General features: G+C 40.6%; 2 protein-coding genes across 2 annotated transcripts in view; one reads left to right on the forward strand and one right to left on the reverse strand.

Moving 5' to 3' along the window:
- The window catches only part of LOC149283781 (rapamycin-insensitive companion of mTOR-like), a 34,177-nt gene extending 16,343 nt beyond the window's left edge, over window positions 1-17,834 (reverse strand). The window contains exons 1-19 of the mRNA XM_089497297.1: window positions 17,747-17,834; window positions 17,172-17,269; window positions 11,894-11,958; window positions 11,429-11,560; window positions 11,051-11,114; window positions 8,304-8,430; window positions 7,035-7,204; window positions 6,441-6,508; window positions 4,729-4,796; window positions 4,057-4,139; window positions 3,408-3,495; window positions 2,986-3,076; window positions 2,584-2,650; window positions 2,416-2,496; window positions 1,344-1,444; window positions 896-1,061; window positions 580-681; window positions 384-430; window positions 75-210 (exon numbers count right to left, since the gene is read on the reverse strand). Coding sequence (XP_089353423.1) covers window positions 75-210; window positions 384-430; window positions 580-681; window positions 896-1,061; window positions 1,344-1,444; window positions 2,416-2,496; window positions 2,584-2,650; window positions 2,986-3,076; window positions 3,408-3,495; window positions 4,057-4,139; window positions 4,729-4,796; window positions 6,441-6,508; window positions 7,035-7,204; window positions 8,304-8,430; window positions 11,051-11,114; window positions 11,429-11,560; window positions 11,894-11,958; window positions 17,172-17,269; window positions 17,747-17,834 — 1,842 coding nt within the window. The remainder of the gene's footprint in view (window positions 1-74; window positions 211-383; window positions 431-579; window positions 682-895; window positions 1,062-1,343; window positions 1,445-2,415; window positions 2,497-2,583; window positions 2,651-2,985; window positions 3,077-3,407; window positions 3,496-4,056; window positions 4,140-4,728; window positions 4,797-6,440; window positions 6,509-7,034; window positions 7,205-8,303; window positions 8,431-11,050; window positions 11,115-11,428; window positions 11,561-11,893; window positions 11,959-17,171; window positions 17,270-17,746) is intronic.
- Window positions 17,835-17,890: 56 nt separating this feature from the next.
- Window positions 17,891-20,083, forward strand: LOC149283782 (cytosolic carboxypeptidase 3-like). Its single transcript, XM_089497298.1, has one exon. It carries the CDS (start codon window positions 17,891-17,893, stop codon window positions 20,081-20,083), a length of 2,193 nt encoding a protein of 730 aa, XP_089353424.1.
- The last annotated feature ends 2,058 nt before the right edge of the window (window positions 20,084-22,141 follow it).

The following is a 22,141-nucleotide window of genomic DNA, read 5'->3' on the forward strand; positions in this document are numbered from 1 at the left end:
CCATATAGTATGTGTATATTTATATATAAGGTCAAAAAGAGAAAATTCAAATGTGGCTTTAAAAATGCTCTCACCTCTTCAGATTCCAACAAAAACTCGGTAAACTGGCATCCCACGACAGTCAGCTGCTTCGCCTTGTTAAAGTCCAGATCTAGATTGGCATAGAGTTTGCTGCTTGGTTTATAAAAGTAAAGGAGCCGCCGAACAAACCTAAATATTCCAAAAATAATGAAAAGGCAATGTAAAAAAAGAAAAGAAAAACATTATAAAAACACCAACATAGAAACGACAGTGGCTTATTTCATAGCGTTGTAAATAAAACCGTGTATACAGTGTGTGTGTTTGTAGTGTTATATTACAGTGTGTAACTAATGTGGTTATACCTTTGCAGCTGTTCATCTTTATAATTCTTCAAGTTTACATTAGGCCACTGCAAAAAAAATAAAAATGAATAAATGTTAACTTTCTACCAAGAAATCGTATGCAGCTTTCAATTACTCATGCAATACACGAGAATTTTTTTGATTTAAAAGGGTCTGTAATGTTATATGCCGTGTGCCAAGGAGACAGATGACTCACCTTGAGTATGGTCCCTATGAGGTTCCAATTCCACTTCAGGTTTTCTTTATGGTTAAGCACTTGGCTGTCTCTTAGGTTTGTCACCAAAGCTTCTTCTGTGTCCTTTGTCATAGAAGAAACGATTACAGGTTAAATATGAACAATAATTTATAAAGGTTGTCAAGCTAAATAACAGTATTAAGCCACAAAAAATAGACAATAATGGAAAAATGTAAACCATGAAAGCCAGTTATAAAAAAAAAAAAAAGGGGTATGTATGATACAAAATCAAGAAAAAAAACAAAACTGCTTCAAACGGTCATCTCTAAGCTCCTACCTTCAGAATAAATATATCTTTCTGAATACGTTGATGCTGATCCCTTTTTTGGTGCGTAGTAATCGCTTTCTGCACAATGTGATCCAAATACAGACTGTGTGGCTTTGGACCTCGTTTCTTCATTTCGTGGAAGCGTTTTAAACAATTTAAAGCAGCACTGGCCCGTCTGAAATAAGAGAATTGGCAATTACAAGTTAACCCGTTTTTTGCCATAACTACATAGAAAACTCAGTGGCCTTTGGAGGTGATGTATCAGGCTGCTGCGCATGACCAGCTGTCACTGAGAATACTTTTTACTCCCAACCAAGGCATTTGATGTTGGGTTAATGACACTGACATCAATAACAAAAGGACTTTCACCTAACCAAACTAAGTCTGGTTAGTTCTACTGAACATTAATACATGCCACGCCACACCTGATTTCAAGGAGATAACTTATGATACTTACAGCCTTTTTTCAATCGGTATATCAAAAGATGCCGCCATGTTCATTAGCGTTGGTAAGCAGTGTAAGTGATGACTGTGCGAATGAGGAAGGATTGTGTTTGCCTGTGGATTAGAGAGACACAAAAAAGGGAATTGAAGTACTCATTCAACCACAAGCAGTTTACAGATGCATAATAATCTTCGGGTCCTTGCCAAGCCTAAAACAATAATGACTAATAAAAGTGACAGTATAATTTATCTTTTTTTAATTAAAAAGTTATCTTATGAAACTACAAACGAAGGTGCATATGGACAAAACAACATAAAAATGCATGTTTATTCCTTCCAAGCTGCATGTCTTGAGATTTATATGTTGCATGAATCCTACCACACGCTGACACTCCGTGATCAAGGTTTGTTTGCTGAAAAATGTTCACAGCTATAAATATTCTGTACGGTCTGAATTATTTATGCCACAAAACTGCGTAGTTCCAAGTTTTTATTGGATACGTCACAGCTGTATGATTTGCATGCTTAATATTAGATCTCGCTTAAAATCAATTATGTTCTTCATATATATGATATGATATATGATAGATATATTCAATATCAGATTCAGTGACAAATTCATCTGCCCATGTAAATTTATAGCACTTAATTCTGAGCAGCAGGCTGATGGGTATCCTCTAAAGTGTTTCCACTAAGGTGAATCTTGGATCAGGTCAGTGGCTGCATTCAATGTCTGGGCCCCTGCCAAGTCAAATGGGAAGAACATTCACAGACAACCCCCGGGGGCATTTGCATTCTGAATGATCTCACTACAAACCCTTAGGTGTGTTTCGCACAGCTGGGCCACATACCAGACACAGCGTTACGGACATTGAGGCGTGAAGCCTCCCCATATAGTGACTCTGCACATATTGCAGATGCTCCAGACCAGGGAGATCCTGTGAATTGCAGCTAGCTCATCTGGTAACTAGAATCTGAGGCTTACAGAATGGACCACATAGATTAATTGGTTTTTTGGGGGACCTGGTAGAGATGGAAAAATTGGACAGCAAGAAACAAGATCCAAAAACTAAAGCTGGACATACCATTTGCAAAAGTTCCCCAAGCATGATTGTTGCCCTGACAGAGACATCATCATCACTGCTGGTGATGACCTCGACCAGACCCTGAGGAAAGATCAGACTTTGGTAACATAATTCACACGGAAAAGTTTTCGGATAAGGCTAAAATTTCCATATACGCTTTAACCTCACCTCCAACAAACCGTTTGTAATGAAAGCAGAGAGTACCAAAGCTAGATAGTTGTCAATAAGGTCAGGTCTGGAAAACATAAAATATTCACATTAAAGGCCAAAACGCTCAATCTAAGCAATCTAGACTTAATTTTTTAAGAAGACACCAATCTATCCAGCCACTTTTTCTGCAAAACAATCATAAAAGTTGCAGACAAGTTCAAAAGAACCCTCCCAAGAAAGAAAAAAAAAAAAACAAGCAAACAAAAAAGCGTTGCACCAGCTCCATAATATTTGATGTGACTTTTTACTCAACTGCAGGCTGAGAATGGTTGCTTGCTGGAAGGAACATATTATAAGCAAAGCAAGAAATAATAGCATTCCATGTATCTTCATACAAAGTCATTTAGGGTGCTGTATTACCTGGAGCGTGCTCTGTGCGGAAGAATTGTTTTAGCCTCTGCCGTTACGAACCCATCAGAAAGCCTCCAGCTTTCCTGAAATCGACTGGGTTCTAAAAAAACAAGAGAGTGGGTAAGACCCATGTGATCCATACAGTCTCCATATATTCCTACGTGCTGTAAGACCTAAAAAATCATGGCCTGGATGCAGTTTTATGAATGAAATCAATGTTCGTTACAGTAGGGATATCACGGATTCCTTAGTTCATTCCCTGTAACTCAATCATATCTCAATGTAACGCATACCCAGGGAAGTCATCCCCATAACCATACACTAGTTATATTAGCACAAAAAGAGGGCCAGCGGTGTAACTGAAAATAGTGCTCATGGGATTCAGGGTCAAGACCTGAAGAAGAGTTCCTCTGTCGGTTGGCATCACTTACCTACACTTAAGAGAGCCTCTATAAAGTCCTTCGTAACAACAGGAAGCGGGAGGCGGAAAATTTCATACAGTACCTCAAGAAGACCTCGCTGCACACAACAAATCAGAATAAACAAATTAATAGAAAACAGGCAACGCTTACTCAGCCACGTATAGAGCAGCGGGTCTAAATGTCTGGAGAGGTTTGAACCTACACTACCAGGAGGATACATTACTGGAGCTCACTAAAGAGTGCCACCATGATGATGAGCGGCAATCTTTTGAAAAGGCTGGACTTTATTACACAAAGGGTGGCAACAGGTTACAGGATGTTTTAACCAGTTTTCAGGTGAGATGAACGCTTAATTGCTTGGCGTCACAATGCATTATGAAGGCCAACCCAAGCGAGATCCTTCTGGTTAACGCATAGGTAATGCAGGGAGATTACCCTGATTTAACTATACATAACGCAGGGTCAGCACAGCTCTTATTGCGAGAAAAGCTCCCTGGGGTTGGAACATTGTAATGCATTAAGGAAGAGCAGGAGCTGAAATGTTCGAGTCTCCTGCAACCTCCTGGTCTAGCAAATCCACCCAGTGCTTGTAGAACACCTGGAATACTTCATATCACAGAACAAAATGATTCATACACATGTATATATTTTCACTTACCCGTATCTCCATGTTTGGTATACAAAGTACCCCGATGAGAGACTGGATCCCAGCGTTTCCAGGCTTGCATAAGCTAATTATACCTGCAAGAGCACATAATTACACATATTTCAAACCCTGAAATCAATACACCATTGTATAAGAGATTTACTCATTTAAAGTAGTGTGTCTATGTGTAAACATTTCGTAATCTTTCAGCGCCTCATTGGTCCACCTATGAACCTGTTAGTCTGTTTCTGCTCCGAGTCATCACGACACAGATATTGCCTTAAGGAAGGTCACTCAAGTCTTTCACAAGACTCTCGATGTCTATACATAAAATACAAGCTGATTGCAGCGGTGTGAATCCATAATGGAAAACTAACAAATCTTAGCAGTATTTGACAATCACAAAAGCAAAGGATGATGCTAAAAATGTATATGTGAGAGTAAATCCACTATCATTCTGAGAGATACCTTAACGATAACTGTGACCGAAGATCACATTTGCTATAAAAAGCTAAACCTTTCCAGTAGTGTCTTACAGTATTCTAAAATGAAACGGTCTAACCCTTGTGTCATATCAAGGCCTTGCTTGATCTTCATATTGTTGTAAAGCTTTCTTGTTCTTCTTTGCTCCTTAAGCTCAACTGAAGGACAAATTGTAGTAAGATGTGAAATAATGCCCCTTACCTGCCCACGATCGGAAGGCGGCCACAATCCCCAGTTTGCTTGCTTGGAACCGGGCCTCTCTGTCCTCCCTGACGGAGAAATCATTGAAAGCATCAGCTCTTTGCAAGATAAATTACACATCTTAGAAAATAAAAGTGAGCTGTAACCAGATTCCAGATACAGCGGTATTACAAAGTCTGACTGGTATCAGATATAAGAACGCCATTACTTACTGATCCTGTGAGTCCGTTTCTGTGTCCCTGCACAAACCTGTGCTCTAAATCTCTGTGGATAACTAGACTTGATCCAAACCCTGAACAGAAACTTTTAGCTTAATTCTTTCTTGATTGCGCTGGTCAGGTTCTGGAACGTATCGCCTGATTCTACAGCATTGTATGTGTTAGAAGGCGACCTAGATGCTAACACGAAGCAGAATAAAATAAATGGCACACTGCGGCTGAAAGACGGCAGACACCGGAGGGTTACACTATTGGGATTAATGCGATGCATCGCTGAGAAATGTGTTGGGTGATTAAAGGAGTCCTTAAAAGCTGTCTGGTCCTGACCTGGATGTCATGTTCTTGTGAGATCGAGGTAAGCGGGTGGCAGAGAATCTCCAGAAGAGATTCCATCGCAGTGTTTTACACAGAATACACCCAGCAGCTGAGTTATGTGATCAAAGATTTCAAACCACCACAAAGTTCAAACCTTTCCTTACAGTTACTAAAACCAGAATCTCTGTAATCCAAAGTGAAGCAAACGTGAGACGCCGGGTGGTGTGACTGTAACGGCTGTTTCACATTTAGCTAAACTGCTGTGTCTTCGTTAAGTTGATGGCCCCCCTCTCTCATTAAAGGGGAATGCCAGACAATGCTTTTAATTACTACAATAATTCTTTTTTAATCAGTTGTATTTTTTCCCCCCATAATATGCCTTCAGGCAGCAGCATATTATCCATTTGTCCGTGTTTTGGCTCTGTTATCTTAGTCCAATCCACTAGACAAACATTGATCGCTTATCATATTGCCTGTAGTAAATAAAAGAATGGCTCAGTCTTAATCAATCAGTTGGACACACTCTAATGAAAGTCCAGACAGGAAGATACTTCATTGTTCACTGTTAGAATAAGGCTCAGTGTGGTGATTTAGCAGAGGAAGTCACTAAAATATCACGACTGACAATATATATATTTTAACCCCCACGCGTTATCTGATGTACTATTGCGTCCTCTGAAACAAGCCCTAGGTGCCCAAGGCCGTAAGAGAACCCCCTTTGATTTTACAGTCTGGGGTCCCACTTGTCAGCAGGAGCCAATTACATGAGATTCTCAGAGAACGCATTTTGGGCATTCTCTGCAGACACGGTTTTAAAAATATAAAAAATAAAAGATAAAAAAAAGGGTACCATCCAGTCTCAAGAGCTCTTTAAGGACCTTAAAGGCAATTCTGGTCACAAAGTGTAAGAAGTAAAAAAAAATAAAATAAATAAAAATAGGGGGGGGGGGGGTTATTAGTGGGACCAGAAATCCTAATTAAAATTGCAAACTTTTTTGAATTTTGACAAGGTAACAAAGATATGATAAAATAGCAAAAAGGCGCGGGTCACTTAGGGAGTAAGCCCCTCTGTCACAGAGGAGTTAAGGACAGGTGGGGCTCTCTTAAAATACATAATTATATCATGACTAATTAAAAACATATTATTAGCTTTTATTTACATTACGTAATCGCACTTACTTGAGCTGCCCTTCTGCCGTGTCTGGATTATGTCTGTAGTGGAAATCTGTGTACGGTGCAAGAATTTGCTAAAAAATAAATTGTACAAAAGCACATGATTAAAAAATTACAGTTTTATCTTCACAGTTTCACACTTTGCATTTTAGCATCACATAAACTTTAAATCACAAGAAATATGGAAAAGAAACAAACATTCTCATCAAAAAAGTGTAAAATATTAACCAGCAGAGAATTACAAAAAGCCCCAACAACCCGGTCGTTACACTTTTTACTTATTTGGATCAACTTTATGGTCATTTGAAGCTTTTTTGAATTTATTATTTATTAATTAATAGTTCTCCTCCACAATGTATTAATATCACAACAGTAATCATTTTTAAAATTAAGATCTTTTTAAACGTTAAGAGCTGGGATCAGATTACTCTGACAGAGAGACAACAGAAAACAGACAAGTTGGTTAATGTAAAGTTTTACAAGAAAATATTGTTTTCATAGAGAAATAAAATGTAGTTTTAGAGTTTATTTTATCTTAAAAAGGGGAATACACAACAGTTTGGCAATTACACTGAAATTCTTAGAAACAAATATCCTTACCTCTAATTCTACATCAGCTCGCACGTACTGTCGGGTCTTGGGGTGATTAAGCAAATGCAACACTGTGGTGATGAGTGCTTCATTGATTCGACTTAATTGACAGTCAATGACATTTTTCAGGATAGTACTGAGTCCGCCTCGGAGCGCCACCAACTCTGGGTTCTGAAGCACTGGGACAAGCGACCAGACATTTTAGTATTTAATGGATAGAAACAATCATGAAGGTCTCCAAATCTGCTTTCATCCATAACAATGGGGTCAGTTTCTCAAGCCTCTGGGAGTGCATTAGTTATTCATGTTCTGGTCCATGGGGTACTTGAGGAAAGGTTTAGGCTCTGTAGCCATCACTGTCAGCACTGGGGGGGGGTCTAATCCCTGCGTACATGCTACGATCGCTCATGGTGGTGATACACCTGTCCAAAACCCCACCGCAGAAATATACACACACACAACTATAAATATCTGTATGTTTTAATACAAGAAATGGCACCTGAGCTCTTATGAACCGAACAAGGATGACTTAACTCATAACCGAACGAGGACGAGTGCCTTTGGAGCCTAAACCCACTATGGGGGTTTCATAACATGCCGTTCTAGGCATTAAATGTGTATTTTCACATCTATCCTTCAATACGTTGTGGACATATACTACTACACATACTGGATCAATTTAGTAAAGGATGGAATGGAAATTTTACTGGGGAAAAAATAAAATTGTTGCTTTGATTTGGTATATCCTGAAATATGCTAAAATTCCCAAATTTTGTACCATATCATGCAACGTGATTAACAGCTAAGGTTAAAATTTAAGGCACTTATGCACTTTAACTTCTCTTTAAAAATGCTGGTATTGTCTTAGATTCAGGACACCTTAACTCCTATCGGATGCATGTTTAAATCCCCTCACTGTATTAGCCTCGATCACTTATGACGGGAATATATTCCATTTATCTACCACCCTTTCAATGTAAAACTTCTTTACATTACATTTGAATATAGAGACATACGTAGGAACACTATGGCTGGTCTATAGGAGATCTGGTCAACAGATACAAGCCGTCAAATGCATCCAGGCAGGTCCCAAGTAAAAAAAAAAAACCCACGCTAGAAAGTGTGGAAATTTCTACAACGAAGGAGGAATTGCTGTATGAGGAACATACATGTACAATGTATGGACTAAAAAAGCTATGGCTAAGAGACAGAGAACTTAAATGGCAACCTTGCAAACCACCTTCAGCTCAATGTAATTAAACCATGAACATCACTTACTTAGCTCACAGATAATTGCAATGCATGCTCGGACCAGCCTGTCTCTCTCCTGAAGACCATCGTTTCCCACTGCTATCAAGGAACTGGTTATAGAGCTAGGAAATAAGGAAGCATTCACAGTAATCATCTGAAAAACACAAATAAAGGATTATGCAACTACAACGTAAGACCTGTAAGGCATATACAATCACCCAGCACATATTAGAAGAAAAAAAATAGATATATTCTTATATACTAAGGACACAACTGTAAATGATAAAACAAATCCATGGTCAAGTGGCTCTCAAATACCCTGAATAACGCATGCATCTCATATCTATTTAGCAGAAGAAATCCCCAAAGGTATATTTGATCAGTCTAGGAGGGGACTGGTGTAAAGCTGTATGGAATACCATAAAATAGTTTTCCTTACAGGCTCTGTATAGGAAGTCCTGTAAAGGAAAATTTTTCACCTTGAACATAAAATGTAGAGCAACATACAATAGGCAACAATTTATCCCAATCTAGGGTGGCTGCAACCGGCCCCCCTGCCCCATGGTGTACAGCACCTCAATGGGACGGTTAAGAGAACATCTGTAATCTCCCCAATCAGCCTATTAACACTACAGAGGGGGCACCAAGCCGTCACAGCCTCTATAGCTGGGGCTCTGTCCACGGACAAAGAACAAGCTTTTATCGATTTCTGGTCCTATAAACGGGAGGCTGTCAGTTGCGTTATTTCAGGCGACTTCCCCAGCGCAAGCAACCGAGTACTTGGTAGAGAATTAAACCCGGACCTTCTAATCCAAATCCTTCTGATCTACAAAGAATGCAGGAAATCACATATACGAGTTCTCCATAACTGAGCAATTATTGGTTTCCGTAATGACTGTTTCAAACCAACAGAGTAACCCATAACAAAAAAAAAAGTCAGTAAAAGATAAATCCCAACGTGCATTCAAACATTTCACTTCAATGTTTCTTCAAAATAAAGCTTTGCACCGATTGCCACTTCTGCAAATAGAGTGAGAAAGCATATTTTAGCGTGTTTAAACCCGCAGCGTAAAATACATAATCTGAAACGTCTACCTTCCATACAGACCTCAAGACCAGCAGCGTGTTAGTTTGGAGGTACTGATGCTTATGAAGAGTCGTCCCTTCGCATCACACCGGGAGTCATTTAAATAAGAGGACACTTTAGGTGACACTTGAACTCTTAGTTCATTACACTGATAAACCTCAGCCCCTGAATGTCAATAACCATTCCCCAAAATTACGATTATTTGGCAGCCGTCAAAACAACTTTTCGTGGACATCAAGGATAAAAGAAAAAAAAAACAAAACAAAAAAAAAAAAACTCTTCGAGTTCAGGTTAATAATTCTGTGTTCATGCAGGAAATGTTCGATGTCTACGCTGAGGTAGAGGCAGGTATAGGAACTATACAGAGATCATTATACATCTATACAATACTGCTATTTGCTTTAATTAGAATGCATTGCTTACATTAAAGGGTTTGGTAATCTGGCACAGCTATTCATACACCCCAAGAATATATGTGATCTATACTGGATCGAGAGCAGAGGTCACCCGGGGACACGCAAACACATAGGGAATGACCGGGTTACACAAGGAGCAAAGTTCTGTTTGGGTGAATGTGTTTGTGGAGTTCCAGTCATGCCGCACGGATGGAACGCAGTTATGTCTCCGGTACGGCCAGTAATGACTTGCAACCAAGACCCATCGGAGGCATATAGTGTATTCTATTACAACAAACTGCCGCATCCTCTATGACGGTACAGCAGAGTATTCACTATGATTGCCAATGTTCAATTCACCAATGTCGTTATTCATTATGAAAGGTAGCGGCACGGCAGGTCCTGTATATTGAATAGTTAGAAACAGTAAGATTTTGTCAAAGCCCACTTCACCGATTGGCTTATGCATTATACAGGGCCAGCGCACTGCAGGAGAAACTTGTCCAGGATGGCCCTCCATAATAAACAGCAGTGAATAAACGCCAGTGCCTACCGTGTTCATTTCAGTCTGTTACTCTGAAATATAAATTTCAAGCCTATGTCGGCACAGACGTCTTCAAGAACGCCTTTTAACATATTTCACAAATTGATTCCCTTTTATTATTGTAGCGCATTTCATCCCAAAGATGAGTTGCACGTTATGATGAAAGACAAGCTGTTGGGCTATCGTGCATCTGTGAAATATACCGAACTGCTCTGGACACAACGGGCAGAAGGCAGAAGACCGCTGTGATTCTCGACAGCAAAGTTGAACTTGATGGATTTGCGCCTTTGTTGTGTTATGAATTTAAAAAGAAACTGTCAAATATTTGTTTTATTCCTAATGCTTTAGAACATCTTTCTTTTTGCTTATATTTCATTATTTTTTTCCCCTTTTCTCTTTGTGGGAAATAAAGTCAGGATGTGCCAGTAGATCCTAAGAGGCATTCTTAGCACAGCTTTATAGGACTTTTGGAATTTAAGAATATTCAGTTGGCAAAAGAGTTCGCCAAGGATGTGTTTAGCTGTGAACACAGCCCGGGGCAGAAAGCACTTGGATGGTAACGCAACAGAGGAGGCGCGAAAGAATGCCAGGGGAATTCAGCAATGCTAACAAGATACTCAGAGAAAATAAGAGCCAAACGTACTCCGAATTTCCCCAATAATGCTGAAACATCTTGTAAAACACAGAAATCATTCACAAATTCAAGGCTCAATGCAGGTCCATCTTCATAAAATAAAATGTAATATACCTTTCGGACTAGTCGAAGAGCTTGTGTCCTTTCTACTTCATTACTCTGCTGTATATCTATGCACCTGGGTACAAAACACAGTAATTATACAGATATCCATAGATACTCACACACAGTTTTATATTTAGTAAGGGAGGAGTTTATGGCTAACAAAAGATGGAGGGTCTATGACAAACAAGTGATTTAGGAACTCCTTTAGTGTGAAACCCTTGCGTTTCAGCTGCATGGAACCTTTGTCAATCCCAGATAACAGCCAAAACGTGGCCGTGGTAATACCGTACATATATTTCACACAGTGGACAGGGCATGACACAGACAAATACATAATTGCAATGAATGTTTAAACCAAATTTGCCACCAAATAACATTAATACATACCTTGCTATTAAGTAGTCTACTTTCAACATTAGCACCTTCTCTAAAATACTGGAATCTCTGATAAGGTAGCGCAGGGCCCTGAGTCCAGCAGCTCGCACTTCCTTCGCTTCATTTAACAAAGCTAATCGCAAACTGAAAATAAGAGAAAAAAAGAAAACAATTTATAACATCCACAATCAAAAGGGTTTTTAAATATACTTCATATATGTACTGAGAGGTGAGAGAACAACCTTTGTCACAAAGGGGTTAACAATATATTATAATACTAATGGCACTTGTTTACGATTAAACATTTAAATGTGGGGTGGCATAAAGTGGCAAGAATATTTGTACTTAAATGCAGTTTTTGATACAAGGGAAAGCTAATTGCAAGACAAACTACAGCGTCCAGCAGGCACTACTGAAGGTGGCGGCCATCCAAGGGGTCGGGAGGCTGATCAATAGATGATAGATTGCGGCACTTACCAAATAATTATGTGTTCGTACATAAAACCTAATTTTTCTTCGCTGTGGCCAACTTTGCATAGAAGCTGGAAAAGAAAACATTATACTTTTTAGAAACCATAAACAGACATGTCAGTAGGTTCACTTACCAGAGAAAAAAATAACTCCAGGAATAAAATTCCGACACTCCTATTCAAAAGCCAGAAAAATAAGTGATTTAGGTAATTAAGTTCCAACAGCATGAAGTTACAAAATAAACAAAAACGCAACAAGGTTTATTCCTCTTCCACAAAAAGGTAGCACCGCAGACTAAAGACAAGATGCCATGGGCTCAGATCCATGCCCTAAAACTGAAACTAATGCAGAAAATAGAAGGGCCCACCCCATCACTACATACCTATTCTTACAAGCATAGGATACTAACTAAAGGACAGACTTCATTAGCATCGCCATAAAGCATCCGCTCAGTGTGGTGTTTGAGCCGGGAAAGTCACCCAAAACATCAAGACTGACAACGGCATCCACCAGGTCTTCAGATTATTTTATTGAAACAAAGTAGATAAAACCAGGTTTTTGTCAATGCCGGTCTACATTTCCATATTCAGCACTGGTTTTATACTCCATGGAAAATATTTTTTTTCCTGATGGGAGTTCCTGTTTAACTGTGTATTTGATGCAAGTACCTACTCATTATCCTCTATTTTTGACGCTAGTACTTGTGACCTGGAAGCCCCCGATAAATCAGAACACTGCACCCATTAAAAATAAATATGCAGACCACATATTGCCTAAAAAGCCATTAAATGCAGCTTTATTTATCTTTAACAATAGATGGTTTATGTATAAAGGTATCCGATGTCCACGATGGTTATTGAGGCCCCTTCAAGTCTGACTGGGAAAGGAGATGCTCAACTTTAGTAAATACTAGATTTACAGCATGTGAGGAAAGTGGGACGTAAGCAAACCATTTTCCCGCTCTTCAAGTTATCATAACCCACTTAGCACACCGGTAGTTACCTTACTTACAAAATGAGTATGCCCCAAAATTAAAAACAAGTGTGTTTAAAAGCCTGGTTAAAAGTCTGCTCACTCAACTGAATCACTTGCCAGATGGGGCAGGAACGCAGATCAGTAAGAGGGAGAGGTTCCCCCAAAGCATGGCGATGACACCAGGCTCCGGTCTGGGGATCAGTCGGGTCTTCAATTACGTTTCTTAATGTAGAATTCAGCTGACCCACCAGACAGTGTAATAAACAATTATAATAAATGTTCCACTGGACTAAAAAGAGTTTCTATTCCTTGTCTAAGGAGGTCTAGAATTAGGAAATAGTCCGAGCTGCTTGCATGGCTAAAACCAGCTTTTACTGCATAACGATTACAAGTGGTATAAATCGCAGAGGCCATTTAAAACTCGCTACCCCCAACGTAAGTGTTTTTATTCTAGTCATCCATAAAACACAAAGACAGTAAGTAACTCAGAGATATCAATAAGGTGTATTTCTGGAACCTATGGATATATTCTAGACCAAAGATCAAAGCGCTGGGGTTAATTAAGTCTGTGGTAGCTACTTATTGACTACGTTCAAGGGTGAGTAAATACGAAGCTCAGCTATTAAATACTACAGCTGCAGGGCCTGGGTCTCCTACAACGAGACGGTCTTCTGCGCAAAAACTGGCGGGTCAGACAATGACACGGTGCGAAAAGGCAGCGAAGCTGCTCGGCGTATGCCAGGAGTTACAATTAACGGCCAACAATTTCCGCCGCACTTCTTACACTGACAGGGTCTTGGAAAACTAGAATTAAAGACTAAGACGAGCATCAGGTGAATAGGGCCCTGTTCACAAGCTACAGGACGACATGTAAGTATTATTGAGCTAGCACTGTGGACTTGATCCATTGCAAGCTCCCATCTTCAGTTCAACCATGCTGCTGTACATTACATGCTTATCGGAGGGGGTATTTACAGACAGACATATTAAGTGGTATACCCATGCATGAGGTTTGGCATGCCATCGTGTCCAGCCAAGTACAAAATTACTATTTTTTGCTACCCTGGAGATCTTTATTTTAGGTTTCTGTGCTGCTTAAGCACCAAAACACCTTCTCTAGCCAAACGCAGACCATCTAATAATGTTCACCATGAGACCGCGTGAAAAGCCTTGTGAATCGTATGAAAGAGGCAGCGCTGTAGAACAAGTAAACACAGGACATAAATCATGCATTATATAACAATTTGGACTTTAATAAAAACAGAGGTCCACGCTCAAATGAGCCTACAGCGAAAGAACATACCCGACTAACGGCAAATGCCAACGCAATGTATTCAGTCAAGAATTCAAGTAACTTTTTACACTAAATTGTGAAAGAAACAAAGTTTAAAACATTACAGTCGTGGTCTTTCATGTAAGAATCTTGAACATATCCCTCTTTCCTGTAACTTGGTGTAAACAGCTGCTAATAAACACATGAGAACATGAATTAAAAGGGTACTTGTGGCGTACCACCGAGGCCAGGAAACAGTATGAATGGTGTTACATTGTAGAAATGATACATTGCAGATCTCTTCTGAGGCTGTAACATTGTTGTCATGGCACTTTGTACTGTTTGCCATAGCAGATCATCTATAACTTTACTGGCGTTCATATTATGCCATCGGAGAAGCAATTAGTACGTTTTTGATACTTGTTGCAGAAAAAAAGATGCTGAAATAATTATTTCCCTATTTATTAATATACAGTGTCTGGGTAATAGGGCACTTTAGCAAGCAATGCTTTGAGAAGATTTTACATTTGCATTGCCAAGTGTCATTACACAACTCAGAAGTACGAGGCTAAGGATACAGCATAATTGATGTGCTTTTAGACAGCGGCGAGAATGTGCTAATATATACTAAATATAGCATTAAATGAAAGGGTCCCGGGTGGGACGTATGCCAAGGGGTGGGACGTATGCCAAGGGATGGGACGTATGCCAAGGGATGGGACGTATGCCAAGGGATGGGACGTATGCCAAGGGATGGGACGGCAGCTGCACAGAACACGCTCAGCAGCCTGGAATTCTACAATCTCTTCAGAAATGACTAAGGCTTTGGTATGAAAACGACTGACGTCATCGGCATTCTGGCTACTCCGCAGCATCCATCACTTGTTGTTCACCCACTTAGGTGGAAACCAAACCAGTTTCACTTCTTCCAGCCAGAGCCCTCGTAATGAACAACATCGCTAACAGAGATGTATTTCATACAAGGCCGTAGAGCCGTTATACACCAAGCACGGGTTTTCCGAAGTCATAGTGCCCGGACAACTGCATCTTTAAAAGGAAAGCTGGAAATCTTAAACCAAATCTACAACACAAATAAGACGGGCAAATGAGATTCGCCACCAGGAGACTCCTGGATATTCCGTCTGTTTTGGACAAAACTCCATTTACATCAATTTACCGGTGGCCAAGACAGATCAGTCTGTTAAGATACGATATTGCTGTTCTAATATAAATTAGGCATTTCTGCGTCTTATAAATTAACAACATTTTCCTCTTTGCTTTAAGCTTTAAACACTCTCCTTCTCCTCACTGCGATCACAGACTAGACTAACAACAAATATATTAATACCACAATAAAACTGAAACTACTGTAATAGTTTTTTATTATCAGTTTATTATCTATCGTAGCTGATGAAACGCTGCTTTTTTTTTTCTTTTATTTCTGATGTCCAGAAGTACCATCAGCAGTGGTGCACCACATACACAGAGCTAGACAGAACGGATTTGAGATATAAAAGTGCTAGAAACGCCGTCAACCATGCAGGAGGAATCTCTAGGTGTCTACACTTCATCACTCCGGGGCGATCAGGTTCCAGAAGTAGATGTGTAAGGTCACATATAGACATCCAGCAGCTTGTTAACTTTGGATACAATAAAACCAGCTGTGCATGCCGTAATTAGACTCTAGTTTATGGGTAGTAAATGTTATGTCTTCCCAGATGTAGCAGCGGACGAGGCTTAAGCCCGGGATAAAGATAACACTTGTAGTTCATGACTAGCCGCACAATCACCGAACTGAACCAGGTCAGGGAAAGTAACAAATTGCTTTGAAGACACCCTTGATCTACAGATGCCACAATGGTGTCATGACTGTATTAATATAAAAAGGTAGGTCGACAACCTCCCGGCTCGTTACTTACCACTAGGATGGCGTACAGAGTAACAGCTTACAGAAATACACAGTTGCAAAGATAGCTTATAAACCACATCAACTTTTAAAGTTTTCTCGCTGGCAGAGCTGGCTTATACTGAAAGCTTTAAATGACTAAGCAGATATCTTTCTACAGAACCACAAACAAAAACATCGAATAAAACCAAAGGAAAGAAGAGATAAGCAGAGATGTAACATTTCTTTGAAACAGAAAACCAGCAAACGCCACGTACAGCCAAGAAGAATATCCAACAAAGCGGTGATCAAACAGTGACCTACGAGATGTGAACAGACTATGGCATCTCAGAATAAGGTCATCCATGTCAGACACTTATTCCTTTAATTCCAAGCGTCACAGTTACATAACATGCCCCTTACTGCAAACCAGTCGCTGAGCATTCAGCCCACAACTGGCACTTAAAGGGGCACGAGCCTCTACAAGGAGAAACTGCAGCACGGACTGCATTTAACGCTCACGGAGAAAATGGTTCTCTCTCCATGGGACTTGCCCTTTAAGTGTTTCAGAAAAATGGAAGCGCACCTCAGCAAACAGCTTCCACTCTGAATGTTTGTAACGTTCACAAGTAAAATAAAAACTAACACTGTGGGTTTACCGTAATATAATTCATTTGTAACCCAGATATTTTCATGTTGGATAAAATGATATTTCCTAACAGCCTAAATTCACTAGATAGATAGTTATTGTTTTTTCCATCTTCTTAACTAACCAACCATTTAAAAATTAAAATAAATCAACTGGTTTACAGACTATTATTTAACATGAACATTAATCTCTTTCCAATCCAATACATTTCAGTAGGACGGAGCTGCTTGGTATAATTCAGTAATGCGAGAGAACCGGTGAGGGGTCTGAATACGTTTTCACTGTATTTACTGGCTACAGGAAGTTTCATATATACTCTGATAGCTTGAAAGCTTTCACACCAATACATTATGGGAGATATAGATATATATAAAATCACATAAAGTACACATTTTTACTTCAGCTGGTTTCTACTAGATAACCCATCTTTACAATTCAGTGGGATAAACAGATTTAAGCACAATTCATAGAACATTATGGAAAAGGAAAACAAGATATTTACCTTAATAAAATTGTTCAGATGGCCCAGCTTTCGCATGTTGGAGACTCCATGAAGTTTGGCCACATTTTGTAGTATTTCTCTCAAGTTATCACTAGGTTCTGTAACAAACAAAAAAAGCGGTTACATTACAAAGGATTTATTAACTATACACGAGAATAGTATTTTTAGCCAGAACATACCTCAAAAAAGGCAGTTTATTGCTGGGCAAAGGCCTGCATAATGCATTAAAAAAAACAAGATTCAGTTGAGATTAAAAAAAAATTTGAAATGGCAGCAAAGGGATGTTAATTCGAGAGCATAAATATCCATTTATTGATCAGATTGTATTTTCTATTTTTAAAACCTTTTCATGTGCCCCAGTTTCCAAATGAATGGGAGGGTCTGTAGAATCCATCTAGGTAAATGCTTGGCAGAAGACGGTTAACCACACACTATAATACATTTTTATATATATATATATATATATATATATATATATATATATATATATATAAACACATACACACACAAGAATGTGTACATCAACCTTTAGGTTGCCATGGTTACGTTGTGACCGCTACATTGTGACATCACACTGAAAGCAGCAGAGGCAGCAGAAAGGAGTGTCTGAGGGAGGAGAAGGAAGCGGATCCTCAACGGGAAGGAGGCGTATCTGAGGGGCATTGTGAGGGGTCCCAAAGTGAAGTCTCTCTATTCCAGAGCCTCTGTACAAGGCCAAAATGCGACGTAGAGACCCACCGAGCGTGGAGTCCACAAAAGGCAAGATGACCCATCTTGCGATTGAAGGAAAAAACCTTTACAAGCCCCCTATCAAAAGGATCCCCCAGACTATGTCGGATGACCGGTCTGTCAATCGATCTGCCCGACTAAAGGGACGACGGGATCTCTATGGGGTGCCATCTGACAGCTTTCATCAACTGCCGAGATGGCCTGAAGAATGTGAGGTGCTCCAGGAGAAAGTTCAACATATCAACTGGAGTCCCTCCATTCCAGAGCCCATGTACCAGGCCACTGGGCGAAAGAAAGAATCACCATGTGTCTGTTCCACGGCAGGCAGGGTGGTCTATCTAGCAAATAAAGGGGACAAGGAACCCTGCTACACAGCCTCAAAAGCAGGGGGGAATTGCCCCTTGAAGGATGTTATACCTGAGAGCTGCAGAGACCTTGGGAACACGTTGGCTTTTGAAGCACGTTTTGAGAGTGGGAATCTCCAGAAGGTAGTCCAGACTGGTGAATATGACTACCAGATAACTCTCCGTACCGACCTGTACACCGAGCGTCACACTCAGTGGTTTTACTTCAGAGTGACAAACACACGAGCCAACGTGCCATATCGCTTCACTATTGTCAACTTCAGGAAGCCCGATAGCCTTTACAGCCAAGGCATGCGGCCCCTCATGTATTCTGAAACGGAAGCCAAAACCCGCCGCATTGGCTGGCACAGAGTTGGTGACGACATCAAGTACTACAATAACAACTTGAGGCCATACGAGAGTTCCTACTATTCTGTTTCATGGACCTTCATGTTCCCACATGACATGGACACCTGCTATTTTGCATACAGCTACCCGTACACCTATTCTAACCTTCAGGACTACTTGGCCAGGATCACCAAAGACCCAAAAAAGACCAAGTACTGCAACATCCGGGTACTCTGCCAGTCCTTAGCTGGTAACAGGGTGTACGAGTTGACCATCACAAACCCTACCACCACAGCCACAGAATGGAGGAAGAAAAAAGCTGTTATTGTAACAGCCAGAGTTCATCCGGGAGAGACCAACAGCTCATGGGTAATGAAAGGGTTCTTGGATTTTATTCTGAGTTCCCATAAAGATGCCTGTCGCCTGCGAGACACCTTTGTCTTTAAGGTTGTGCCCATGCTGAATCCAGATGGAGTGATTGTGGGAAACAACCGCTGCTCTCTTGCCGGTCAGGACTTAAACCGGTTATATAAGAGCAAGTTGAAGGAGTCTGCTCCATCAATATGGTTTACCCGCAACATGATCCAGCGTGTAAAGGATGAACGGAAGGTCCTCTTGTATTGTGATCTTCACGGGCACAGCAGAAAACAGAACACCTTTATATATGGCTGCTCTGCCAAACGTGGTCAGTCTGCAGTGGACAACTTTGGCGAGCGGGTTTTCCCACTCATGTTTGCCAAGAACTGTCCAGAAAAGTTTTCCTATGTAGACTGCAAGTTTAAAGTGAAGAAAAGCAAGGAGGGCACAGGCCGCGTGGCTGTGTGGAAAATGGGGGTGAATAATAGCTACACTATGGAGTCTACGTACTGTGGATCCACGCTGGGAAAAAGATGTGGGACCCATTTTAGCACCAAAGACCTGGAGTCCGTGGGACATCATTTCTGCACTACATTGTTGGAGTATTGCGATCCAAAGAAAAGGGCGGAAGCGGAGGAGATCTTGAAGCAGAGTAAAGGCCGACGCCACAGCAGTGCAACCAGATCATTTTTACACCTGCCTGATCTGGATGACAGCACTGATGAATCGGATAGCTCAGATTCCGACGGGGCCCCTGGCCATCAGGGCCCAGCTAATAAGGTGATGCCCAAAAAGAAGGTACTCAAGTCGGTGAACGAAAGAACTGCCTCAAAGGACACAAAACAGTGCTTGCAGGACAAAGATGACACCGTAAGGAGGAAGCAGCTCATCACCGTGGATAAATGTTTGAGCGCACTCGCCAAGCCAATGGGTCCTCCACAAAAGACTTACGCCCAAGAGAAGGTGTCCCAAACTGCTAAGGCCAATCTTCCTAAAATTCAGAGTGGTCAGTCCCACCAAGATCCCAGCCGGAAGAAGGTCTCAATTGTTAACCTGGTTTTTAATGCCAAGGAGAGCTCATTACAACAAAGGAAACTCCCCACACCACAAACTCTAAAGCGGAGATGGCTGTAAATGGGGGAGGAATAAAAAAACAAAAAGACGAACTAAATTTCCAATGACCCGATCACCGGTTGTTTGCCAGTGACCCAGGAAGGTACGCACTTGCGGTCTACAGGCCAACCCTCAACCGTCATTGTACATGGAAATGAGAATTAACATTAGTTCGTTATTGCCAGTTAGTATTAGTTAAGATTATCTACTTAGGCTGTTAATAAAGTTCATAAAAACTTAATATGATGCTGTGTTTTAACAATTGTAGTTCTTGCATAATATATTATTAAACAGGGAAAAGAAAAAATGTCGGTGCGCTAAGCTAGTCTCAGGCTCAAATAATACAAATGTATAATACGAGGCCTACTAAACAGGTGTAAGCATGCTGCAAAAACAGTGTATTGGCTGTACAATGTATACAAAAAAACAAAAACTGTCTGCGCAGACAGTTTTTGTTTTTTGTATAACATATTTTTATACAGCTGCATATTAGCTATTTGTGCGTGTTCTAGTTCTGTTAGCTCGAACTACTAGATAAACACCCTGATTTCTTATAACAGTGCCTGTTGTAAATAGACAGACTGTCTTAATCATGCATCCGCACAGTTTCACTAATGAAAAGTCTATGGAGTAATGGACTTCAATAGCATTGCCATAAAGAAATCAGCTCAGTGTGGTGTTTGAGCAGGGAAAAGGACCCAAACATCTAACATAAATGACAGCAATGGCAGCCTCCATGTCTGCAGAGAAAGGAAGTTTATTGGAACAAAGAGTTCACTAGGGATGCCCAAATATATCGGTGGCCAAAACATATCGACCGAAAATAGCATTAACGGCTGAAAGGAATTGTCCGCAGGGTCCAGGTTGCTTAGCTGTGTGAGCAGAGTCTCTTGTACCGAACAGGGGAAGCAGGAACCCAGAGGAGTCACGTGAATTTATCTCACGTCACATGACTCTGCTCCATCCCTGCTTCCAGTGCGTGACAAGATGAGTTGTTTGCACACAGAGAGAGAGAGAGAGAGTGAGAAGCGAGAGCGAGAGCGAGAGCTGATCTTTACATTCAAACTGAAATGACCTATATAAGCAAATCAACTTTTGATAAAATAATAATCAAGGAGATTGGTATTCTTGGATTTACTGCATTTAGCCATTTGTATAGGCTTTTGAAAGAGAGGCAGTTATTGTCCATTTTCATGAAGCCACCAAGGTTTTTTTTTTAGTTCCCCACGTCCCTCTAAACACTCGTATTGTGACCTTTGCTGCCTGCGCCACCAGCTCTGTTGTAGGATTAAGAACAATATATGGAGCGGTTACTTCTTCAGCAGAAGCAAATTATGCCATTAATGGAATGACTGGAAAGAAGAGGTTAGTTCAATAAAGACGGCTTGGGTGGAGGCAAGATGAGGCAAAAGAGTTATCACTTTGGGCTAATGTAGGACGGGTAAAAATTCTGCCAAACACCCGGCAGAGGCACATAATCCAAACACAAGCTAGCTACACGCACACGGGCAGGACTGGAAATTGTGTTGTAGAGAGTGAAATAACTTCATGGAGCACCAAAAAGATGAACAAAATCAAAATTGCAAGAAGATTTCAGCTCAAACTGAGCTTTAATATAGGGAATTCCTCAGCACCAAGAACCCTGCAAACATCAACCCTGCACACTTCCCTGACAAATTGATCCTCAAGTCATCTCTGTCCTGCGAACAATGACTTGATGATCAGAGTGCAAGGCAAGTATTCGAAAGGCAGCCGAGTTTTAGTTACTTATTTCCAAAACTTTAGATGTGAAAAATGCTTTAGCTGGGAAACACGTTACCCAAACACTCTATGAGAACCGCAAACAAGTGAGCAAAGTAAGCATTCGCTCTCGCATCGCCTTGAACCCGAGCAGCGGTGGTTTGGAGTAAAGCTGCAGCTGGAGACTCTTACAGGGACAAGAACTTTCAGCCCTACATTTCTAAGAACTGCTTTGTCACTTATTCCTGGGGAACGAACATCGTCGGTATGTGGAAACCACAGCGCAGTACCATGAGCGAGACACTCAAGCTGTGAATGCAAATATGTATTTATTGTGGA

This window comes from Sceloporus occidentalis, unplaced genomic scaffold (assembly GCF_023333645.1).
Source record: "Sceloporus occidentalis isolate IW3139 unplaced genomic scaffold, rSceOcc1.0.p SCAF_101, whole genome shotgun sequence".
Lineage (NCBI taxonomy): Eukaryota > Metazoa > Chordata > Lepidosauria > Squamata > Phrynosomatidae > Sceloporus > Sceloporus occidentalis.